The sequence below is a fragment of the Mobula birostris genome, chromosome 21 (genome assembly GCF_030028105.1).
Source record: "Mobula birostris isolate sMobBir1 chromosome 21, sMobBir1.hap1, whole genome shotgun sequence".
Classification (NCBI taxonomy): domain Eukaryota; kingdom Metazoa; phylum Chordata; class Chondrichthyes; order Myliobatiformes; family Myliobatidae; genus Mobula; species Mobula birostris.
This window is the reverse complement of record NC_092390.1, coordinates 56918326-56940342: the sequence shown is the minus strand read 5'-3', so window position 1 is coordinate 56940342 and position 22017 is coordinate 56918326. Positions and strand designations below refer to the sequence as shown.

General features: G+C 41.0%; 2 protein-coding genes across 6 annotated transcripts in view; one reads left to right on the top strand and one right to left on the bottom strand.

The window, feature by feature from the left end:
- The window catches only part of vti1a (vesicle transport through interaction with t-SNAREs 1A), a 349481-nt gene extending 330931 nt beyond the window's left edge, over positions 1-18550 (bottom strand). Inside the window, exon 1 of one of the 4 annotated variants that reach the window (XM_072239538.1) lies at positions 17941-18550. In XM_072239538.1, coding sequence (XP_072095639.1) covers positions 17941-18034 — 94 coding nt within the window. In that variant the 5' untranslated portion in view covers positions 18035-18550. The remainder of the gene's footprint in view (positions 1-17940) is intronic. The other 3 variants (XM_072239536.1, XM_072239539.1, XM_072239537.1) reach the window with 3 other exon arrangements.
- The window catches only part of zdhhc6 (zinc finger DHHC-type palmitoyltransferase 6), a 31317-nt gene continuing 27681 nt past the window's right edge, over positions 18382-22017 (top strand). Inside the window, exons 1-3 of one of the 2 annotated variants that reach the window (XR_011882733.1) lie at positions 18382-18825; positions 18910-19444; positions 20555-20646. Coding sequence is in view for 1 of the 2 variants with exons in the window: in XM_072239535.1 (XP_072095636.1) it covers positions 19196-19444; positions 20555-20646 (341 nt within the window). In the remaining variant the exon portion in view is untranslated. The remainder of the gene's footprint in view (positions 18826-18909; positions 19445-20554; positions 20647-22017) is intronic. The other variant, XM_072239535.1, reaches the window with a different exon arrangement.

Here is a 22017-nt window from a genome sequence, read left to right as displayed (position 1 = left end):
GGAGCCTGCTACACGGGCAATAGCTTGCTCTCCATGTCGTACTGTCCTGGCTTGCGTATCGATTAAACACATACAGTAGGTTGCAACATCCATGGTTGACCCTCATCAACGGAGGGCCTCTGGAACGTCAGCCTAGATTTTACAGTTCACGTTTCAAAAATTGGACTTCATCCCACAACCTTCCTAATGAAAAGAGAACTGTCAACCCTGCCAAAGCTGACACAGCTAGAACACAGATGGGAGATATTAATGCAACACACATCAAAGTTGCTGGTGAACGCAGCAGGCCAGGCAGCATCTCTAGGAAGAGGTACAGTCGACGTTTCAGGTCGAGACCCTTCGTCTGTTGTTTGGGAGATATTAGTGTTTACAGTATGCTCTAAGAACAATTCCAGATGCTCTTGAATACAAACAACATACAGAACATTAATTATACATAACTTTATAAGACAGTAAAGAGATAAAAACGTTAGTGGAAAAAACAGAGAACAGTCCACGATAGGTCCATATTGCTCCTTTACTGAAACAGGACGAGGGTTCCGCAGATTATTCAAGAACCTGATGGTCATAAGGAAGTGGTGCCAGAAAGTTTGTGAACCCCGTAGAATTTTCTCTATTTCTGCACAAATATGACCTAAAATGTGATCAGATCTTCACACAAGTCCTAACAACAAGATAAAGAAAACACAATTTCTTTGGTGGGTCTCATCAGCAAGAATGATGAGTCAGCATACAGAGAGGAGGTACAGCAGCTAACGGTCTGGTGCAGAGCCAACAACCTGTCTCTGAATGTGCACAAAAGAGATGGTTGTTGACTTCAGGAGAGCACGGAGCGACCACTCTCCGCTGACCATTGACGGCTCCTCCGTTGAGATCGTTAAGAGCACCAAATTTCTTGGTGTTCACCTGGCAGAGAATCTCACCTGGTCCCTCAACACCAGCTCCATTGCCAAGAAAGCACAGCAACGTCTCCACTTTCTGCGAAGGCTGAGAAAAGTCCATCTCCCACCCCCCCATCCTCACCACATTCTACAGAGGATGTATCGAGAGCATCCTGAGCAACTGCATCACTGCCTGGTTCGGGAATTGCACCGTCTCAGATCGCAAGATTCTGTAGCGAATAGTGAGGTCAGCTGAGAAGATCATTGGGGTCTCTCTTCCTGCCATTACAGACACTTACACCACACGCTGCACTTGCAAAGCTAACAGCATTGTGAAAGACCCCACGCCCCCCTCATACAAAGTCTTCTGCCTTCTGCCATCTGGCAAAAAGTACCAAAGCATCTGGGCTCTCACGACCAGACTGTGCAACAGTTTCTTCCCCCAAGCCATCAGACTCCTCAATACTCAGAGTCTAGACTGACATCTACATCATTTATAAATATATTGAAATTGTCCTCTACTGTGCCTACTTATTAATTAATTATTGTTCTGCCCTGCACTGTTTTGTGCACTTTATGTAGTCCTGCATAGGTAGTGTAGTTTTTGTGCTGTTTTACATAGTCTAGTGTAGCCTTGAGTTGTCTCACTAAGTCTAGTGTAGTTTTGTCTTGTTTCATGTAGCACCACAGTCCTGGAGGAATGTTGTTTCGTTCTTACTGTGCACTGTACCAGCAGTTTATAGTCAAAATGACAATAAAAAGCGACTTGACTTGACAATTAAATAACACAAAAAATATACTTGTTCATTTATTTATTGGGACAATTAATCAAATATTACATGTATTTGTTGGAAAAAGTATGTAAACTTTTGGGTTAATGTCTTCTACAAAAGCTAGTTCGAGTCAGGTATTCCAATCAATGAGATGAGATTGGAGGTGTGGGTTGTAGAGGGGGCCTGCCCTGTAAAAAGATACACACAAAGTCAGGTTACTGACAGCTTGCTCTTCCCAAGAAAGATCTGTTTATGTGTGCAATGCCTTGATCAAAACAATTTTCAGAGGACCTTAGAGGAAGAATTATAGAGGTACATGAAGCTGGAGAAGGCTACAAAAGCATTTCTATAGACCTGAGTGTCTATCAGTCCACAGTAAGTGAAATTGTCTACAAATGGTACTGTTGCTACTCTCCCTAAGAGTGGGCATCCTGCAAAGATCACACCAAGAACACAACGTGCAATGCTGAAGGAGGTGAAAAAGAGGGTATCAGTAAAAGGCCTGCAGAAATCTCTAAAACTTACTAAAGTCTGTTCATGTGTCCACTATAAGAAAAACACTGAACAAGAATGGTGTTCATGGAAGGAAACCACGGAGGAAACAACTGCTCTCCAAAAAAAAAAACATTGCTGCACATCTCAAGTTTGTAAAAGACCACCTGGGTGTTCTACAATACTTCTGGGACAACATTCTGTGGACAGATGAGACAAAAGTTGAACTTTTTGGCAGAAATGTACATCGCTATGTTTGTAGAAAAAAAAGGTACTGCACACCAACACCAAAACCTCATCCCAACTGTGAAGCATGGTGGAAGGATCATCATGGTTTAGAGCTGCTTTGCTGCCTCAGGGCCTGGACAGCTGGCAATTGTTGAAGGAATAATGACTTCAAAATAGGAGAATGTCAGGGTAGCAGTCCATCACCTGAAGCTTAATAGAAGTTGGATAATGCAGCAAGACAATTATCCAAAAGGCAAGAGTAAATCAGCAACAGAATAGTTTAAAAAGAAATTTGTATTTTGGAATGGCCGAGTCAAAATCCTAACCTTAATCCTATAGAAATGTTGTGCAAGGACCTGAAGTAGTTCATGCGAGGAAGACCACCAACATCCGAGAGTTGAAGCAGTTTTGTAAGGAGGAATGGCCTAAAATTCCTCCAAACCGATGTGCAGAACTGATCAACAGTTACCAGAAACGTTTGGTTGAAATTATTGCTGTACAAGGGGGTCACACCAGTTACTGAAAGGAAAGGTTCACATACCTTTTTCAACAAATACATGTAATATTGGATCATTTTTCTCAATACATAAACGAACAAGTATAATGTTTTTTGTGATATTTATTTAATGGGGTTCTCATCATCTAGTTTTCGGACTTGGTGAAAATCTGATCACATTTTAAGTCATATTTATGCAGAAATAGAGAAAATTCTACAGGGTTCACAGCTTTCTAGAATCACTGTAATTGGTCCTGAGCCTGATGGTGGGGAATATCAAATTTTTATACCTCCTGCTTGATGGTGGCAAGGGAATGGCATGATCCCGATGCTGGGGATCTTTAATGATTGATGTCATCTTTTTGAGAAAGCACTTCTTGTATATACTATCAAAGGTGAGGAGGGCTGGGCATGTGGTGGATATGCTTTTGCCCATTCAGCAGCCTTTTGCTTTCCTGTGTGTTGGAATTGCCACTGCAAACCCTAACGCAACCAGCCAGGATGTTTTCAGCAGTGTAGCTGCAGAAGTTTGTCAGAGTGCTGACATGCCAAACGTCCTTAGAATTCTAGGAAGTAGAAGTGCTGGCACACCTTCACTATTGTGTCTATGTGCTGGGCCCACGGACAGTTATCATCCAAGATCGCAACGCCCCAGGTTATTTGACACTGCTTGTTCTCTCAACCTCTGACCAACCATGTCATCCATACTTGTGGTAAATAACAAGCATGAGAGTCAGTGGATGTTATTTACTCGGATTTTCAAACCTTTAACATGGTGCTGCACATGAGGCTGCTGAACAAGAGTCTATGATATTAAAGAAAAGATACTAACATGGATAGAAGATTGGCTGACTGGCAGGAGACAAAGAATAAGGAGTGCCTTCTCTGGTTGGCTGCCGGTGACTAGTGATACTCCGCAGAGATTGGTATTGGGACCACTTCTTTTCACGTTACATTAAACCTGTGGCCAAGTTTGCTGGGCGTCATGGTAGCACAGCAGTGAGCACGATGTTGTTACAACTTGGGGCATTCCGGAGTTCAGAGTTCAATTGTACGTCCTCACGGTAGAATGCATGGTTTTCCTGCAGTCCAAAGACGTACCAGGTAGGTTAACTGGTCATTGTAAATTGTCCTGTGATTACGTTAGGGTTATTTGGGTTTGCCAGGGGTTGCTATTCATTGTAAATTGTCAGTGATTATGTCAGGGTTATCTGGGTTTGTCAGGGGTTGCTGGTCATTGTACATTGTCCTGTAATTACGTTAGGGTTATCTCGGTTTGTCCGGGGTTGCTGGTCATTGTAAATTATCCTGTGATTACGTTAGGGTTATCTGGGTTTGTCAGGGGTTGCTGGTCATTGTAAACTATCCTGTGATTACGTTAGGGTTATCTCGGTTTGTCCGGGGTTGCTGGTCATTGTAAATTATCCTGTGAGTACATTAGGGTTTAGTAGGTTTGTCAGGGGTTGCTGGTCATTGTAAATTATCCTGTGAGTACGTTAGGGTTTTCTGGGTTTGTCAGGGGTTGCTGGTCATTGTAAATTATCCTGTGATTACGTGAGGGTTTTCTGGGTTTGTCAGGAGTTGCTGGTCTTTGTAAATTATCCTGTGAGTACGTTAGGGTTATCTGGGTTTGTCAGGGGTTGCTGGGGTGGCGTGGGTCAAAGGGTCAGAAGGGCGTCCTCCACACTAAATAAATAAATGATTCAAAGACAGGCAGAGGGCCAGGTAGTGTTGCAGAAGCAGACAGTCTGCAGGAGGACTTAGACAAAAATTGGGCAAAGAAGTGGCAGATGGAGTAGAGTGCAGGGAAGGAATAAAAGTGTAGACTATATTCTAAATGGGAAGCGAACTCAGAGATTGGAGGTGCAAAGAGACTTTGAGTCCTTGTACGAGATCCCATGAAGGTTCCAAAAAAATGGCAAAATTCTAAGTACATCTATCAAAGTACATATACTGTATGTCACCATATCCAAACCTGAGATACGTTTACTTGTGGGCATACACAAAAATACAAGAAACATAATAGAATCATGAAAGACCACATCCAACAGCCCAAACAACCAATGTGCAAATGACAGCAAACTGGGCAAATACAAAAGAAAAACAAACAAACAAATAAATAAATACTGAGAACATGAGATGACGAGCCCATAGTTTGTGGGAACATTTCAGTGATGGGGCAAGTGAAGTTGAGTGAAGTCCCCCCCCCGGTTCAGGAGCCTGATGGTTGAGGGGTAGTAACTGTTCCTGGTGGTGTGAGTCCTGAGACTCCTGTACCTTCTTCCTGGTGGCAGCAGTGAGAAAACAGCAATGGCCTGGCTGGTGTGAATCCCTGATGATGGATGCTGTTTTCCTGCCACAATGCTTCGTGTAGATGTGCTCAATGGCGGGGAGGGTTTTACCCACGATGGACTGGGCCATATCCACTACTTTTTGTAGGATTTTCCATTCAAGGTCATTGGTGTTTCCATACCAGGTCATGATGCAGCCAGTCAATATACTGTCCACTACATACCGATGGAAGTTTGTCAAAACTTTAGATGCCATGCCAAATCTTCGCAAACTTCTAAGAAAGTAGAGGCAATGCTGTACTTTCTACATAATTGCACTTACATGCTCGGCCCAGATTACGTGTTGGGTGCAGGTTAAGTCAATAATAAGGGAGGCAAATGCAATGTGACCAATGTTATCAGAATCAGATTTATAATCACTGGCATACGTTGTGAAATTTGTTAACTCACTAGCAGCAGTACAAAGCAATACATGATAACATAGAGAAAAAAGTGAATCAGTTACAGTGAGTATGTATATTAAATAGTTAAGTTAAAAATAGAGCAAAAACAGAAATAATACTTAAAAAGTGAGGTAGTGTTCATGCATTGAATGTCCATTTAGGAATTGGATGGCAGAAGGGAAGAAGCTGTTCCTGAATTACTGAGTGTATGCCTTCAGGCTCCTGTACCTCATTCCTGACAGTAACAATGGGGAGGGCATGTCCTGGGTGATGTCAGTTCTCAATTATGGACACCATCTTTCTGAGACACTGATGGTTGAAGATGTCTGAGATACTATGGAGACTAGTCCCTATGATGGAGCTGACTGATCTTACAACTTTCTGTAGCTTCTTTTAGTCCTGTGCAGTAGCCTCACAGCCGCATCCCCACCCCCATACAAGACAATGATGCAGCCTGCAGTGGACTAGAATATAGAAAATAGAAGCAAGGATGTAATGCTGAGGCTTTATAAGGCATTGCTCAGGCCACGCTTGGAGTATTGTGAGCAGTTCTGGGCTCCATATCAAGAAAGGATGTGCTAGCATTGGAGAGGATCCAGAGGAGCCTTATGAATGGGTTAACAATGAGGAGCGTCTGAAGGCTCTAGGCTTGTACTCATTGGAGTTTAGAAGGATTTTTTTTTTGGGGGGGGAAGATCTCATTGAAACCTTATGAACATTGAAAGGCATAGATAGATACGAGAAGAATGTTTCCATTACAGGGAGAGCCTAGGACCACAGGGCACAGCCTCAGAATACGAGGATGTCCCTTCAGAAAAGAGTGGAAAAGTAACTTCTTTGGCCAGAGTGGTGAATACGTGGAATTCATCGCCACAGGTGGCTGTGGAGGCCAAGTATTATGTATATTTAAAGCAGAAATTGCTCCGTTCTTGACTAATAAGGGCGCCAAAGGTTACAGTGAGAAAGCAGAAGAATCAGGTTGAGAAGGAAATTCAATCACCTACGATGGAATGACAGAGCAGACTTGATGAGCTGAAAGGACTAATTCAACAAAATCCAGATTGCCAAAATCTTTAAGGAGCAGCTTAAAGCTGAAGAGATGTGCGAATGGACCATGACAAATGAGTGTGCAAACAGGAACAGAGATGCAATTATGGATATTATAAATATTTACAGATTGCAAGACAATTTCAAAAAGCTGTTATGAAAGCAGATGGGATCCTTGGCTTTTGTTTCTAAACAGAACCATAGAGGACAAAAACCAAGAAAGGTACGGTAATTTATTATATAAACATAAGCAGAACCTTAGCTGAAGAAGTGTGCTCAATTCTAAACCTTGATGTGTTTCTTTGCATTTTGTACAATTGTACCAAGGTACTTATTATTTCAAATTAATCCATGAAGTAGAAGCTTATTACCTAAGGGCACAGATGGTTATGAAGAGCTCAATAGATGTATTCAGAACTGAGAGTAGTTCACCAGGGATGTGGGTGTCTTGACAGGAAAAAAAACAGAAAGCAATTGAAAGAAGAAATGGCATGTCTGTCTGCATTACAAAGAGCTTACAAGTATTAAGAAATACATGTTTTTTCAACAGCAAACTGTGCATCTTTGCTTCTTTGATATGAATGATGATTACAAAGAGTTTTAGAAGACCAAGCAGTGCTTTTGCTCAACATACAAAATCCTTAGGGATACACACAGTAGGTGCTGCAGAAGAGTTTCTCAAGGACTACAATACTAGAACTAAAGGTCACAGTCACAGGATGAGATATCTGCCAATTTATGGCAGGAATCTGAATCTTGAAATTCTTCACAGTGAAAGGCAGCTAATGTTAAATTTCTGAGTATATTCTTGGCTCAGAGATAAATAGATTTTGATTATAGAGGGTGTCCAAAGGTGTATGGAAGAATGCAGAAAAGTGAAGTCTAAAAGCTCAGTTCCAATCTTACGAATGCCACATGTTCAAACAGCTACACCTGCTCATGTCAGAATGTGAAAAGAGAAATGGTTTCTATTTGTCCATAACCAGCAGTCAAGGAATTAAGATGGCCAGAAAAGAACTAGAGGCAATATGAAGAAAGTAAGTTTAGAGAGCAAGTTTCAGTAACCACTCAAGACAAAATGCTGTTGTCCAAAAGGATGATTGGAACCAAGTGAATAGAAGTATTCAAAAATTTTAAAAGGCTAAATACTTCAAGGCAGAAAACAGTCTGTAACATGCAAAGAACTGGAATTTATAGGATAATATCACCATAGAACCAATGGTGTACATTAATAAATAAAGCACATTATTTTTATAATGTGCACTAATCATGTTGTTCTTCAGTTACTCTTCAGATGATAGATCAATAATTTGCATAGTTTTTATTTTCAGCTGTTTCCCGCAAGCAATGAGATAAGCTCACTTAAAGTAACCTGAAACAGCACAACCAGTAACATCAATAGGTTAACTAATATAAGCTTGTTGTGACAGTAGAATTTAGTATTAAAATTCAGCCCTGGAAAGCATAGGCAACTTGCTGGAATCATTGCTCACAAGTATTATGAACGTCTCAGGATTCACAAAGAGATAGAAAATCCAGCCATTTGAAAAGATAAATACCTTAAACTTTAATGGAGATATATAGACTATAAAGGATTCAGAATTGCAATTGGTAGAAATCAGCAAAAATTTATTGCAGTGATTTCTAAATACAGAACAATAGATTGGAGATTAATATTAAGCTCAGGTCATGTAAAAATATTCTCCTAGTACAAATAAACAGGCTATACTTTATTCTAACATCGTGGGGGAGAGGTTTTATAAACAAGAGTATCAGCAGGAAGAAAGTCGCAATAGAAAGGGTAACTTATAAAAGTGAAAGTGGAAGTAAAAGTACATATTTGTCACTATATACAACCCTGAGATTCATTTTCTTGCATACTCAACAGACTTATAGTATAAAAACCATAACAGAATCAATGAAAGATCACTCAACTAGAGTGCAGAAGACAACAAACTGTGGAAATACAAAAAGAAGAAACAATAATAATAAATAAATAAGCAATGAATGTCAAGAATGTGAGATGAAGAGTCCTCCAAAGTGAGTCCATAGGCTGTGGGAACAATGATGGGGCAAGTGGAGTGAAATTACCCTCTTTTATTCAAGAGCCTGATTGTTGAGGGGTAATAACTGTTCCTGTACCCAGTGCTGTGAGTCCTCATGGCAGCAGTGAGAAGAGAACATGTCCTTGGCGGTAGGGGTACCAGATGATGGATGCTGTTTTCCTAAGGTCACGTTTCATGTAGATGTACTCAATGGTCAGGAAGGTTTTACCCATGATAGACTGGGCCAAATCTACTACCTTTTTGTAGGATTTTCCATTCAAGGGGATTGGTGTTTTCATACTGGGCCGTAATGCAGCCAGTCAATATACTCTCCAGGACACATCCATAGAAGTTTGCCAAAGTTTTTGATGTCATGCTGAATTTCCACAAACTTTCTTCATAATTACACCTACATGCTGAGCCCAGGACAGGTCTTTCGAAATAATAGCATCTAGGATTTTAAAGCTGCTAACCCACTTCACCTCTGATCCTCCGATGAAGACTGGCTCATGGACCCCTGGTTTCTTTCTCCTTAACTCTAAGATCAGCTCCTTGGTCTTGTTGACATTGCGTAAGAGGTTAGTGTTATGACACCAGACAGCCACAGATTTTTAATGTCCCTCCTGTATGTTGCTTCATCCTACCTTTGATAAGGCATCAGAGGTGAAAAAATTATCTTATTGTCAGGCAGACGCTTAGGATCAGGGACAACTTATACCTGGATGCACTTTGGTTTTCTGGGTTCTCACCCTGCTCTACTATCTCTACACCCATGACGGTGTGGCTAGGCAGAGCTTAAACAGCATCTAAAAGTTTGTTGGCAGAATTTCAGATGGTGATAAAAGGGCGTATAGGAGCAAGACATACCAGTTAGTGGAGTGGTGTCGCAGCAACAACCTTGATCTCAAAGTCAGCAAGACCAAGGAGTTGATTGTGGACTTCAGGAAGGGTAAGATGAGGGAACACAAACCAATCCTCATGGAAGGAATTAGAAGCAGAGAGAGAGCGAGCAATCAGCCTCCGTAGTATCCAAGCCATCTTCAAGGAGCGGTGCATTAGGAAGGTGGCATCCATCATTCAGGATCCCCACTAACCAGGACATGACCTCTCATGTTACCATCAGGGAGGAGATACAGAAACCTGAAGGCGCACATTCATCGATTCAGGGACAGCTTCTTCCCCTCTGCCATCCAATTTTTTAATGAACATTGAACCCTACCTCACTAATTTTTATTTCAGCTATAATGCAGCACTTATTTTAACTTAACTACACACACATGTATTTATACACACATATACATGCACACACACTTGTTAGTTTTTTCTCTATTTATCATGCATTTCCTGTACCGCTGCTGTAAAGTTATCAAATTTCACGACATAACCTGGTGATTTTGATTCTGATTTTTTTGTTGTTGCTTCTTTCCACCCCTTATGGTGCATCAGACGGCAACCTCGCCATTTCTGTAGCATTTCTGTCTGTTTCTTTACAAGGCAGGGTTGCTAGCTCGATGCTCAACCCAGCACGGATGGGAAGTGTGCAGGGAGCCTGCCAGATTTGAACCAGGGACCATTCACCTCAAAGTGCGGTGCGGATGCCACTACACTACAAGGCAGCTATTTCACATGATCTGATGAGACCAAAATAAGAACAGCGGTGTGGAAAGGAAAGTAGTTGTGAGGAGCTATATACCATCCACTATTTAAAATGGATGTCTATGTGTTCCCAGTGTACAAGCTCAATACCATCCAAATGCGCCTCTTCCGCTTTAGGAGATCACAGGTCTGGGATTTCAAGGTGTTCATGGAAATGAATATCAGAAAAAAAAACAGAAATTGATGAGAAACTCAGCGGGTCAGGCAGCATCAATAGAAAAAGAAACAGTTAACATTTCAGATCGAAGTCCCTTCCTCAGAACTTCTTCAGTTTCTATTTCCATCATGCTGAGCTTTCCAGAATTTTCTGATTGAGTTGGTTCTTTCTCAAAGAGGCTTTGAGCACATTCTTGAATCTTTCCTTTGTCTATCTAGTACTCTCTTCCCATAACAGAGCTAAGAATAGAATATCTGCAATGAAATTCTTGAACAATATGACCAGCCTTGGAGATGTTGATCTGGAAGAGTGTGCACAATTAGTCAGAATGTACGTTGAGTGAACTGAGAGGACCTTGCAGGAAAAGAACCGGTGGTACCGTGAAATGCATGATGCAACAGGGATCACTGCCTTGGCACACCTTTTGTACTAATTTTGAGACATTCTCAAATCATTTTTTCTTCAAATCAATCAATAAAGTTCCATGTTGTTACATCAAAGGAACAGTGAATTTCATCACTGATGTCTGCCATTACTGAGATGTAGCTCTCAAGGTGCTATTTTTCAGATCTCACTGTGAACCAATACTGTTGACTTCAGCAATGGAGCAAATACAGAGATTGGCATAATATCTCCCAATTCCAGGGACTGAGTTCAATACCGATTTCAGAGGTTGCCTGTGCAGGATCTGCACATTTCTTCATAACCACTTAGGTTGCCTCTTGATGCACTGGTTTCCTCCCAAAATTGATTATTACCCCTACTGTACATTAATGGCCACTATAATTTTCAGTTCTACTATAGGATAATAACATCTACAAAATTATGCTTTATTATGAGTTACTAGCTAAAGGAATCAAAGAGGAATTAATTGGAGTATGTTTCAGGGTACAGGAGACAAAGAAAATGACTATTATGACTGCTTCCCTGGCAACCAGCAGAGATCTGATCAGCTGAATGGCTCCTTCTATAAAACAAAATGGAAAAGACAAATAAACACAAACTTTGCTATTTGGTGAGAGTGTGAGAGAGTGTGAGAGAGAGAGAGAAAGAGAGAGAGAGAGAGAACGAACGACCAAGAACAAACCAAATCTCCCTACCACTCTCCATTTAGGGCCTTTGTTTTGCTCCTCAACGAACTTGATGACTCATTTCCATATTAGCCATAGTACATGACTCAGCTTCAACTTAATCAATCTATGTGTTACTGAGCCACCAGAAATATTCAGTGGCTATGCAATTAAGTATACCTGCTTGTTAATGCAAATATCTAATCAGAGCCAAATGTGTGGCAGCAACTCAATGCATAAAAACATGCACACATGGTTAAGAACTTCAGTTGTTGTTCAGATCAAAAATGTGATCTAAGTGACTTCAACCACAGAATGATTATTGGTGCCAGAAGGAGCGGTTTGAGTATCCCAGAAACTCCTGATTCCTTGGAAATTTCAAATGCATCAGTCTCTAGAGTTTACAGAGAGTGGTGCAAAAAGCAAAAAGAAAATCATTGAGCAGCAGTTCTGTGGGTAGAAAGTCTTGTTAATGAGAGAGATCAGAGAAGAATGTCCAGACTGGTTCAAGCTAACAAGAAGACAATAGTAACTCAAATAATCATGTGTAACAATAGTGGTGTGCAGAAGAGGATCTCTGAATGCACATGTTGAAACTTTAAGAAGATGGGCTGACCATGAACATGCTCAATGGCCACTTTATTAGATACAAGAGGAACCGAATAAAGTGGCTACTGAGTGTATTTAAAAGCAAAAGTTTTTTTTAATCTTCCATCATGATCACTAGCCTCCCCTTCATTGAGGACATCTTCAAAAGACAACACCTCAAGAAGGCAGCACCCATCATTGAGAGCTTTCACCATCCACTCTTCACCTCTTCTCATTACCACCATCAAGGAGGAGGTACAGGAGCCTGAAGAACCACACTCAACGTTTTAGGAGCAGCTTCTTCCCCTCTGCCATCAGTTTTCTGAAGATTCCATGAACACAAAGTACTGTCACTATTTTCCTCTCTTTCTGCACTTTTCAAACTAGTTCCTATTGTGATTTATAGTAATTTTTATGAATTGCCATAAAGCAACAGTTTTGTTCGATAGGTCAGTAATAACAAACCAGACTCCAATAAACATCAATTAGAATCAGGTTTATTATCACTGGCATTTTCTGACTGATTCTGATTAATCAAACACAACAAGACATAATTAACGTAACCTTGGCTAAGAATTTAACAGTGAACAACAACATGAAAGAAAGGGGTTTTGCTTCATACAATTTTGAGAATAAGTCTTTCATTTAATTCTTTTTGATGCTTTAAATTTGGAAAACACAAGTACTATCTTAACTATTCCATCACATTTTGTCATCAGCTTAATCACAACCTCGAGGAAGGCAAAGAGCTTTCAGTAAAATCACTAACAGCAAATGCCATTCTAGAAAACTTACCCATACCAGCCACATTCCACAGAAACTCATCCATAGTTACAAGTGGTTTGAGGAGATTTGGTATGGCACTAAGGACATTTGTAAATTTCTACAGATGTACAGTGGAGAACATTCTAACTGGCTGCATCACCATCTGGTGGGTACTGCACAGGATTGAAATAAGCTGCAGAGAGCTGTAAACTTAGTCAACTCCATCATGGGCACTAGCTTCTGTAGTACCCAGGACATCTTCAAGTGATGCCTCAAAAAGGCAGCATCCATCATTAAGGACCCCATCACCCAGGACATGCCCTCTTCTTATTGCTACCATCAGGAAGGAGGTACAGAAGCTTGAAGGCTCACACTCAATGATTCAGGAACAGCTTCTTCCCGCCCACCTCTACCCCACCATCAGATTTCTGAACGGACATTGAACTCTTGAACATTACCGCACTATTTTTTAAATTTCTATTTTGCACTAGTTATTTAACTATTTAATATATATTTACTGTAATTGGGGGTTTTTCCCTTTGTTATTATGTATTGCATTGCACTGCTGCTGCAAAGTTAGCAAATTTCACGACATATCCCAATGATATTAAACCTGATTCTGATTCATTTGCTTCTTCACATACTTCTGCTCTTTCAGTTTACAATCTCAAGGTTAAATGGGCATTAATTAATCTGAGAAATGAATAAACATATTTAGCCCATTAGTCAGTAACTGCTCACTTATTAATGAATGTAGAAAATTACCTGTTCTAACTTCCTCCTTTTCTTGAAGCTTTCTAATAATGATTGGCTAAGTAGTCAGTGGATGGTTCTGAAATTCCCGCTACCTACTACACCCTGCAATACATCTACAATTACCAGGTTATTTTGTACTAGTGAACAACTTTTGAAACTTCCACCTTTGTTAATAGGAAATATTTCTTCTTACATACACAACTGCACAATAATGATTTGGGAATGAATGGGTTAACAGATGAGAAGCGTTTGTGGCTCTGTGCCTGTACTTGCTGGAATTTAGAAGAATAGGGGGAGGAGAATCTCACTGAAACCTATCAAATACTGAAAGGCCTAGATAGATTGGACATGGAGAAGATGTTTCCTATAGTGGGGGAGTTTAGGACCAGAGGACACTGCCTCAGAATACAAGGATGACGCCCCTTTATAACAGACTGGAAAAGGAGACATTTCTTTAGCTAGAGAGTAGTGAATATGTGGAATTCATTGCCAGAGATCTCTGTGGAAGCCAAGACATTGAGTATATTAAAAGTGGAGGCTGATAGGTACTTAATTAGTAAAGGTATCAAAGGTTATGGAGAGAAGGCAGTAGAATGGCAATAAGAGGGATAATTAATCAGCTATGACGGAATGGGCCCAGTGTCCTCATTCTGCTCCTCTATTTTACAGTCTTTTAATAAGCTGGTTTACATATATTTAACATGCTTCTCATTAACAAAACAAAATTCAGTTCTATTAAATTTCCTTAGTCACTGAGCTCCCAATCTAGGAGGTGGGGAAGTGGAGTGTTCATCTGCCAAACAGTCAATCCTTGCCATTTCTTATTTGTCTGTTGCCATATTCTGACGTTAAATTGTTATTAACAGGCTGTTGGAATATCCATAAAAGTCATTGAGGCCCTCTTTTCAATTCCATGACTAATGACAGAATTGAAACTCAACTTGAGGTGGGGTTTGCAGCTGGGGCCATTGGGGGAAGGGGTACAAAGAAAATAATGCTACCCCTCACCCCCTCCCAGCCTAGACGTGTGTTGAGTGTGTGTCTTATATCTATATTAGCTTCTTTTGTGAGGTAAAAAAAAATCAGCAGCACTCGGGTCCTCCAACTGCTAAATTCTGTCAGGGTTCAGTAGTGAACAGGTAGAGGAATTTTATCCCAAAATGAAGAGATAACCATTCAGGAATGAGATGAGAAGAGATTTCTTCATCCAGAATTAGTGGAGCCTCTTCCAAAGAGGGCTCTAGTTCAGCCACTGAGCATATTCTAGACAAACTTCAATACATTTTTGGATGTAGTGAGAATCATGGTGTACAGGGTTAGTGAAAAAAAGTGGTGTTGGAGTAAAAGATCGGCCATGGTCTTACTGAACAACCCAGAGTTGGAACAAGGGGTTGAATGGTCTAATGGTCTTCTTGCTCCTATTTGTTATTCTTATGGCTAGATTCTCCGCTATTCCCACTCACTCTTCATAACCACTCTAATAAACGTTCTACTTTTCAAACGTTTACCACAACATCACTCTTCATCTGATCGGCAATAATTCACATCCCTCCTCCAGACCTGAATTCATTTGTACTATGAGTATTCTTAATACCCATAATTATCACTACCTTCCTAACCATGCATGAAATACCATTCATTATTTTAATGCCAAAATGGTCAATACACCCCCTTATCAAGATTCACAACGTAGTAATAATAAGACATTAATTCTTAAAAGGTTGGTCAGAGGGCTTGTCCTGGGTGATAGGGGTCCTTAATGATGGATGCCGCATTATTGAGCGATCACCTTTTGAAGAAGTCCCTGATGCTGGGAAGGCTAGTACCCATGATGGAGCTGACTGAGTTCACGACTTTCTGCAGCTTATTTTGATCCTGTGCAGTGGTACTACCCCCACCCCCATACCAGACAGTAATGCAGCCAGTTCCAGTGGCCATTTAAACAAGTGAGCAGCATTCCATCAGCCTCCTTGCAGAAAGGCACAGAATACTTATGCATTTATGTCACTGGTCCAATTTCAGTTTCCTATCAGTGATAACACCACTCTTGCTTCTAAATGGTGAAGCAGATCCCAGTGACAATGATGCTAATGAGGCAGCATACAGAGGAGGTCAATGCCCTGGTACAGTGGTGCCAAGAAAACAACCTCTCTCTCAATGTTGAGAAAACAAAGTTGATCATGGACTACAGGAGGAACAGAAACAGGGTAGCCCCAATCGACATCAACGGACTGTAGTTGAGAGGGTGAGCAGTTTCAAGTTCCTCGGTATACACATCACCGATTCTAGCAATTCATCACAAACTCACTACTTGCAATTCTTCCTCTATCTCACATCCCTGTAACTGGCATTTTCTCTTCAATACCAACATTTCATCAGAAAACAACAGAGGCCTGGGAATCTTTCTGACAGCTGCTTTGTGATGACAGCTCACCAAGTAAACCAGCATCACTGAAACCTCAGCTGACAGAGCACATTTCCTCCCACTATGCCTCCAAGATATTTTCTCTTCCTTGGTGAAAGTAAACAATATTTTTTCCATCTTCTTCATTTCACACATCCACTGAACCACTTTCATGACTGGCCTCCTGAATTTAGAGGAGCAATGCCTCTGCTCAGTATAACAGTGGACACCTTAGCTCCCTGAGATTTTATTTTACTTTACTTTATTGAGATACAGCACAAAACAGACCCTTCCAGCCCTTCGAGCCGCGCCGCACAGCAACCCCCGGTATAACCCTACTTCAGTGTCACCAGGAGGACACGGCCACAATCATCAGGAGGAACGCTGGAGATGAATTGGGCAAGTAATGAGAAGAGAGGCCAACACCATCATCAAGACAGCACTCCAAGGGCAGAGGAAATGCAGGAGACCAAAGACAACTTAGTGCCATACCGTAGAGGCAGAAATGAGGACCCTGAGCCACACCTGGGGCACCACAGAGAAGAAGGCCAAGGACAGACAGGGATGGAGGATCTTCATTGTTGCCCTAAACGTCAGCCACGTAACGGGCGGTAACTAATCACAAGACAATTTACAATGACCAATTAGCCTATCAACTGGCATTTCTTTGGACTATGGGAAGAAACCAGAGCACCCAAGGAAATCCACACAGTCATGGTGAGAACGTCCAAACTCCTTACAGGCAGCGCTGGGACCCAATACGTGATACTTCTAACCACATCCTGCAGCATGATCACTCTCCTATTATGAAACATGGAAGTTCATGGGAAACGAGTTTGAGAAAAAGAATCAGACAACGTCAAAGTAAAGAGGCATCATCCATTCAGTGCAATCAAGAGCAGGGAGGAGGTAGAGGCAGCTGCAATCATAGCATTTATTAAAAATTTGGACAAGTACATGGATAGGGAAGGAATAGAAGATATGGGACAAATGCAGGAAAATGAGATTAGTGTGGATAAGCATCTCAATCAGCATGAACAAGCCAGGCCTGGTTCCATGTGGTATTACTCATTCACTGAACAACTACAGGGTAGATGAAAGGGAAACTCAACCACTTTACCTGATTATTCCAAAACACAAAGCTGAGTACAAGTCATTTATTACTTTCCTTTTTCGATCAATTCCTCTTAAGCTGTTAGTTAGCTACAAAACTGCTTATTGTCCTTATCTTTCATTGAATATATTATTTTGTTAACTAAAATATTGTACAAGGTCTCCCAACGTGACCTTCATGCTAAAATCAGTCTCGCCTTGCACTGGACTATGCAGTTTATCAATATTTACATTTTATTCTCCATCTCTTTGCAGGGTACGAGTTATATGCTAATCCACATGGCATGAAGTCATGAGCTACGACGTGGCAAAAGAAATCAGATTTCCATCTGTAATGCTTATCGTGTTATCTCTATAAACAAGCGACCATGAATGACTGGTAAACAAGTCTGGTTTTGCTGCAACACTTCTTCCAAAGCAACACACATGAGCTGCATTAAATAAAATCTCTCACTGATCGCGTTAACACTAATTACTTATGAATAATGAATGCAATATCTTTCAAATCAACTTTACTTAAAGTACGGCACTCAACAGCTTTTTTTGACAAAACAAGAGCCGTCAAACTGTTGAGCTCTGTACTTTTAAGAGGGGAGCAACTGGATAACATTTTAGTGTAAGTGCATAAACAATATTCGCCAGCCCACTCCCTGAAAAGACTCGATCATTGCTGTCAACCCCGAGCTCTCAACTCTTTCTCTGCTCAAATACATCACGCAGTCTAGGATTCCCCACCTCCAGATAACTTCGGTATTCTTCCCACTTTACTGGTGATGTCTGCTGTCAGTGTTCCGAAATCCTGTTCGTAAACCTCAAAGTCCGAGGACATGATTCCTGCAGAACTGTCAGCAGAGAGACTTCAAAGTGAAGCAACAGCCGCTTCTTCCGGCCTGTGTCACGGGGGTTCTGGAAAATGCCCTCCTTCCAACGTCCGTCACTTCTGGAGAAGCAGCAGCCTTGACAACAGCTGAAGCTCGGAAACCGCTGAAATGGTACGGTGACAGATGGGGAAGCTGCGTTCCCCGTATTTTTTTTAAAAAAAGAAAAGGACGGGAACACAATTAAAGTCAGGCAACAGGATGTAAACAGACAGCGGACGGATTTGTGGGAGGCACCGGAGGAAGTGACGTTCACGGCACCGCGAGCCCGTATTGGAAGGTTTGAAGAGAGAGGGAGGCGCGAGCTGCCGGAGGCTGTGGAAGCCAAACCCCTCGGTTTCCCAAATAGGATGGCGGTTAGAGAATACAATGGGCTGATCCGAGAAGGATCTGTCGCGTTTCGCTCTGCGCCGTGGACTCCGGCCGGCCGGAGCTGAGCGCCTGCAGCCTATCGGCAGGGTCGGCACCGGAGCCCCGAGGACGCGCCCCCGTCACGTGACGCGGTGCTGTGCCGCAATGTGAATCCGGGGTGGGCGGAAGCAGGAAGTCGTGCGGCGGCGTCCGGAGCCGGGAGCGGATCGACCGCGGCGGGCGGCTCCCACGCACCGGGCTTTCGGCTCGGCCCCATCCCCTATCGGCCCCATCGGCCCCATCGACCCCGGTCACAGCCCTTCGTAATTGTCATTCATTTCCCGCGGAACTTTAGAAAGGATTTGCAGAATCAAGTAGCATGACTTTTAAAGTAAGTTTTGTTTAAATGAAAGGCGGTAATTAGCGCTTGTATTAAAAGTTCAAACAAGTTCTAATTCAATTTATTTTCTTCTAGGATGGATTTTGCAATACATTTTGGAGATCCAAACGAGAAGTTGTAAACTGGGACGCAGAATTACTGCAGTAAATCAAAACCATGATGAATTTGCTGGCGACAATAATTGAAGCTGTCGTGTTCTCTTCGGAAGATCAACCGCTTGATTGTCAACATTAGCATGATTTTTCTTTTCCGCGACGTTAGAATTATTTTTGTCTGTCCAACATTCGGGGATGACATTTCGCCTTGGGTTATGTGATTTTATGTACGTTAACTAAAACGTTTCCGTCTTCCTTCAAGCACGATGTGTAGATTTGAGAATCTGCATGAACTGAAAAGACTTTGTCACTGGGGGCCAATTATAGCCTTATCGGTGATTGCAGTATGTTCATCGATGGCCATCATAGACTCGGTACTGTGGTACTGGCCTCTCGATACCCTAGGTGGAAGTATAAATTTCATTATGTTGATAAACTGGACCGTTCTGATACTTTACAACTATTTTAATGCAATGTTTGTTGGTCCCGGCTATGTGCCGCTTGGATGGAAGCCGGTAAGGAAAATGATTCCTTTTTGAAAGCCAACGAATGTTTTAATCGACGATGACGATTTGCTACTATTATAATAACTAGTAGTGTAGATGATCACTTCATGGGCTAGAATTTGAAAGTTTACAGATGTTAGTATTGACGTTAGATGCCAGGGTTATTTGAGCGTCTGTTTTGCGTAATCGTTTCTGTGCTTTAATTGTGTAACAAATTTTCTGGGTCCGGGACCCAGCGGATTTTAATAAGATGCATCTGAGTTTACGCTAGTTGATTTCAGAATCATTTGGTGGTATATCCTTCAGCAGCAATTGTAACTATCATTACACATCTGTTGGAATGTTACTGCGATGCACTGGTGTTAACTGTCAGGCTGAAGAATTAGTAAATTCAGTTTATACATTGGTTCATTCTTGTGCCCTAATCCAACTGTCTGTATGGATGGTTTGATACTATGCAATAGTTGTAGATGTTTAAAATCAGAATTTCTTGAGAGAGGTCGCAACCCTGTTCCAATTCATCATATAACCCTTCATGAAGGTTTTATATGCTTAATATAGTATGTTTTGTTTGATTGGAGTTTCCAAAGTAAGTCAATATTTTGTGACATTTGACAGACATGCGTTGGGAGATAAATTATTGAAAATACTACTTAATTTTAAAGTAGAATTATTATTGTTTCTTAGTGTATATTGCTAGCAAATTTGTAATTATATACTAACAAAACGTGAATGCATTGACATGGCTGAGTATAACTCCATTGGCCATGAAAAATGTATTCAGTGCTTCTAGTTCCTGGGAATTTAATGATTAATTTTTTGTCTTTTAATTGCCATAATATTTTGTATTCTAACTGTAGTGGCCAAAAGCTGTAGCAAGCCCAATGAAACCAGCTGCTGAGCATGCTAAATAGTTACTTGCCCTACTTTTTGAAACAATAGTTTTTTCAACCTAAAAATAGCACTCCTGATGATGCAGGCAATGAATATCCCATTGTATTGATGTGCATTCACTGAATATTTCATTCATTCTTATTTTTTTCCCTTTCAGATCAACTTTTTTTTTATTCAATTGACTAAAATAGAAAGAATTATTATAATTATCTTGTTCTGTTCAAGGAGAATCCTCATGATGCAATGTATCTGCAGGACTGCAGGGTCTGTCATGGTTACAAGGCACCCCGGTCTCATCATTGTCGTAAATGTAACAGGTACGCTTGGACGATTTAACACAGAAGCAAACGTGCATTTTCTACAGAAATGAAGTATTTTGGAAGTAAAGTTAATCTGTCATGCGTATGTGTTCATTTTTAATTGTCATCATTACGAGTCCTGAGGGACTTGGCCTGGAATGTTGCTATCTATTCATTTCCATAGATCCTGCCAACCCTGCAGAGTTAATCCAGCATTTTCTGTATTGCTTTGGACTTTTGGCATCTGCAGACTTTCTCATGTTCATCATCATTGAGTTGTGCCATATGACATGGGGGATCATAGTCTTTCCATGACCATGATTATGGGCAAATTTTTCTACAGAAGTTGTTTGTCATTGCCGCCTTCCAGGCGATGTCTTTACAGGATGGGTGACCCCAGCCATTATCAGTACTCTTCAGAGATTGTCTGCTTGGCGTCAGTGGTCGCATAACCAGGGCTTGTGATATGCACCAACTAGTTGTACAACCATCCCCCACCTGCTCCCATAGCTTCACGTGACCCTGATCCGGAGGTGGGTGGGGCGGGAGGGGGGAGCTGAGCAAGTCCTACACCTTGCCTAAGGGTGACCTACAGAGTAGCAGAGAGGAGGACCTTGTGCCTCCTTTGATAGAGATGCAACTCCATCCCACTACGCAGAGCGCGTGTTCATGTGCCTATATGAAAGTCCCTTAAATGTTACAACCTAATCTGTTTCCACTGCAATTCTTTCCAAAATTTTTTAGATTGAAAATAAACCACTCATGATAAACTTGTATACAAAATTGTACAAACTTTAAACATCTGATATTTTATAACTTTGTGATGTTAACATAAGATGCCTTATAAGAAAAATAGCTGGCAAATACTGCAAACTGAAATAACTTTGGAAAGAAAGTGTTAACCTGAATTTTATAATTGTAGACCATATCAAAATAATTGTTTGTCTATTTAAGTGCCATACTGATTCTATTTGAGCATTTTTTTAAAGCAATGCTATTTTATTCTATTCAGAATTACAGTTGAATCCACATTACTTTTCCTAGAGGGAATCGAGGGATGTGGAAAATTTGAGGTGCAAGATCAGCCATGATCTTGTTTAGAGGAGCAGGATCAAGATTTTTAAATTACCCTTTTATGAACTGAATTTTTGGATGCAATCACTTGAATGTTTTAGAAGTTTGAAAATTTTGAATTCCTAAACCATTGTTTTGTTATTTCATTTTAAGAAGTAAGAGCCCCATTAAAGCACAAGGCAAGACTACCATACCTATTTTGTTATTGTCTTTTATTACACTCATAATTTTGTGCCAATGTATAAATTATACCCTGAACTTTCCATATGTGTACTATTTGTATGTATAACTCTGTGGGTCCTAGTGTAAACTTCA